At 65.9% G+C, this 2,244-nt stretch overlaps 1 protein-coding gene across 1 annotated transcript; it reads right to left on the reverse strand.

Annotated features, from left to right (window-relative positions):
- Positions 1-1,105: 1,105 nt before the first annotated feature.
- LOC133776197 (potassium channel subfamily K member 15-like) lies at positions 1,106-1,957 on the reverse strand. The gene has a single exon (XM_062214992.1). The coding sequence runs from the start codon at positions 1,955-1,957 to the stop codon at positions 1,106-1,108; it is 852 nt and encodes a 283-aa protein (XP_062070976.1).
- Between the last annotated feature and the right edge of the window lie 287 nt (positions 1,958-2,244).

A 2,244-nucleotide genomic window follows, 5' to 3' on the forward strand; every position in this document is an offset into this window, starting at 1 on the left:
TCCTGGTGCTCAATGAGCCCAGGGCCAGCACAGGCACACGCCGTGGATTCCCTTCACAGTCTCCATCACCCTTGAGTTACTAAATACAGAGAGTACTTCCCACCTGGGAGCCCCCCCCAGAGGGGACCAACCTTGCTTAGTCAGGGGAGTCGGATGAATGCGTGATTAGTCTTGTTCTGCACCTGTAAGAGTGCCTGTGGGAGTGGATGCTGTGTGGTGCAGTGGTTAAGCCACTGTCTGGGGTGCCCACGTCCCATCTTGGAGTGCTGGTTCTAGCTCCCTGCTAATTCATTCTGGGAGGTAGTGCTGGGGCCAAGTACCTGGGCCCCTCCCACCCCTGCAGAAGACCCTGAGGAAGCTCCTGGCTTCTGGCTTCAGCACCGGCTGTTGTGGGCATTTGGAGAAGTGAACCAGTGGATGGAAGATGGGTTTCTGTCTCTCTCCCCGCCATCACCCCATGTCTCTTTTGCTTTGCCTTATTTATTTATTTTTTTTCCAGGGTGGGGCGGGGGTCACTCACACCTGGGCCAGATCTCCCCCTCATGTTGGACCAGGGGGATGAGAGGCAGTGGTCCGTGCAGAGCCGAGACCGGCCCACTTGCTGGACACACCACAGTGCCCCTCCACCCATCTCTTGCCCTGTGCTCCCCCAGCAAGGATTCTGTTGGAAGGTGTGCAGTGCCTGGACAGCAGAAAACTGGCCTCCTCACAACGGAACACAATGGCCACCCGTGTCTGCTCTGATGCAGCTTGTGCTGTGCCCCCTCCGCAAGTGCTGATGGGGCCATGCCCTCTTACAGCTTGGACTACAAGGGACCTACACCCACCAGGCGACTGTAGGGTCCGGCTTTTGCTTATGATGCAACTGTAATGTGTCTTTGGAGAGGTGCAAGGGGACTGCCACCCCTCTTCAAGCCCGGGGTGGGAGGCACACTGATGGCTGAAGTCAGACCCTCTGCACTGGGTGTGAGCACAGCCTGGGTCAGCCCATCAGACGGACTTTCGCCTGGCCTGGGGTTTGCCCGGCTGCCACGCTTGGCCCCAGGACTCGAGGGGGTCGAGAAGCTCGGGTTGTCGCGGGCCCCCCTGTCTCTAGCCGGTGGACTCAGCGGAAGCCTGGGGCGCGGGTTGGGCAGCGAGGCCGGCTCGCGGGCGCCCCCAGACGGAGCGGGCCCGCTCGGCGGGCAGCATGCTTGGGGGCATCGGTGCTGGCGGCGAGGAAGCGCAGGACCACAAGGTTGAGGAAGGCGCCAATGACCGTGAGCCCCAGGAGGATGTAGAAGAAGCTGAAAGCCACGTAGGGCAGCTTCCTCTGTAGCGCCTCGTCGCTCTGCAGCGCCACAAAGTCTCCGAAGCCGATGGTGGTGAGGGTGATGAAGCAGTAGTAGTAGGCGTGGAAGAAGGTCCAGCCCTTGAAGTGCGCGAAGGCGGCGGCGCCCAGGGCCAGGGTGGCGACGCACACCAGCAGCCCGGCCACCGCCACTGTCTCCACCGAGACGTGCTCCCGCCGCAGGCCCAGGCAGCGCTTGGCCGCTAGCAGGACGCGCTGCACCTGTGTGTTCAGCCGCTCGCCCAGGCTCTGGAAGGTGACAAGCGTCAGCGGGATGCCCAGCAGCGCGTAGAACATGCAGAAGACCTTGCCCGAGTCCGTGCCCGGCGCGGCGTGGCCGTAGCCGATGGTCGTGATGACGGTGATGGCGAAGTAGAAGGAGCCCGCGAACTGCCACTGGCGGCCGGCGCGGTGCGGCTCGGCTTGCAGCGCCAGGCGCTCCAGCTCCCGGTAGTCCTCGGCCGAGAAGCCATACTTTCTGCGGAACTCGCCCCGCTTCTGGGCCAGCAGCCGCCGGCGGCCGCTCTCCGCCTCCGACTCGAGCGCGTCGAATACCGCGGCGCCCACCAGCAGGCAGGCCAGGATGCACGCGGTGAGCGCCGCCGCGAGCACGCTCTGCGTCCTCATGCCGGCGTCCGGGGACCCGCGCCGGGGCTGCGGGCCGCGGCCGATCCGCTCCATGCGCCCCGACGGCGGCGCGGGCTCCCTCGGCCGCCCGCGCGCGCCTCCCCCGCAAGCCCCGGCCCCGAGCGGCAGGAGAGGGAGGGGCGCGGCGCTGCGAGGGCGCCCGGAGGCGGGGCCGGGGCGCGGGGCAGCCCCGGCGGGCTTCTCAGCCACTGCCGCGCAGTGGGCTCCCGCACGTCTGCTTTTGTTTACCCGCCCCTGGTCAGCTAACGGCGACAGCCCGAGCGGAG

This window comes from Lepus europaeus, chromosome 17 (assembly GCF_033115175.1).
Source record: "Lepus europaeus isolate LE1 chromosome 17, mLepTim1.pri, whole genome shotgun sequence".
In the NCBI taxonomy this organism is placed as follows: domain Eukaryota; kingdom Metazoa; phylum Chordata; class Mammalia; order Lagomorpha; family Leporidae; genus Lepus; species Lepus europaeus.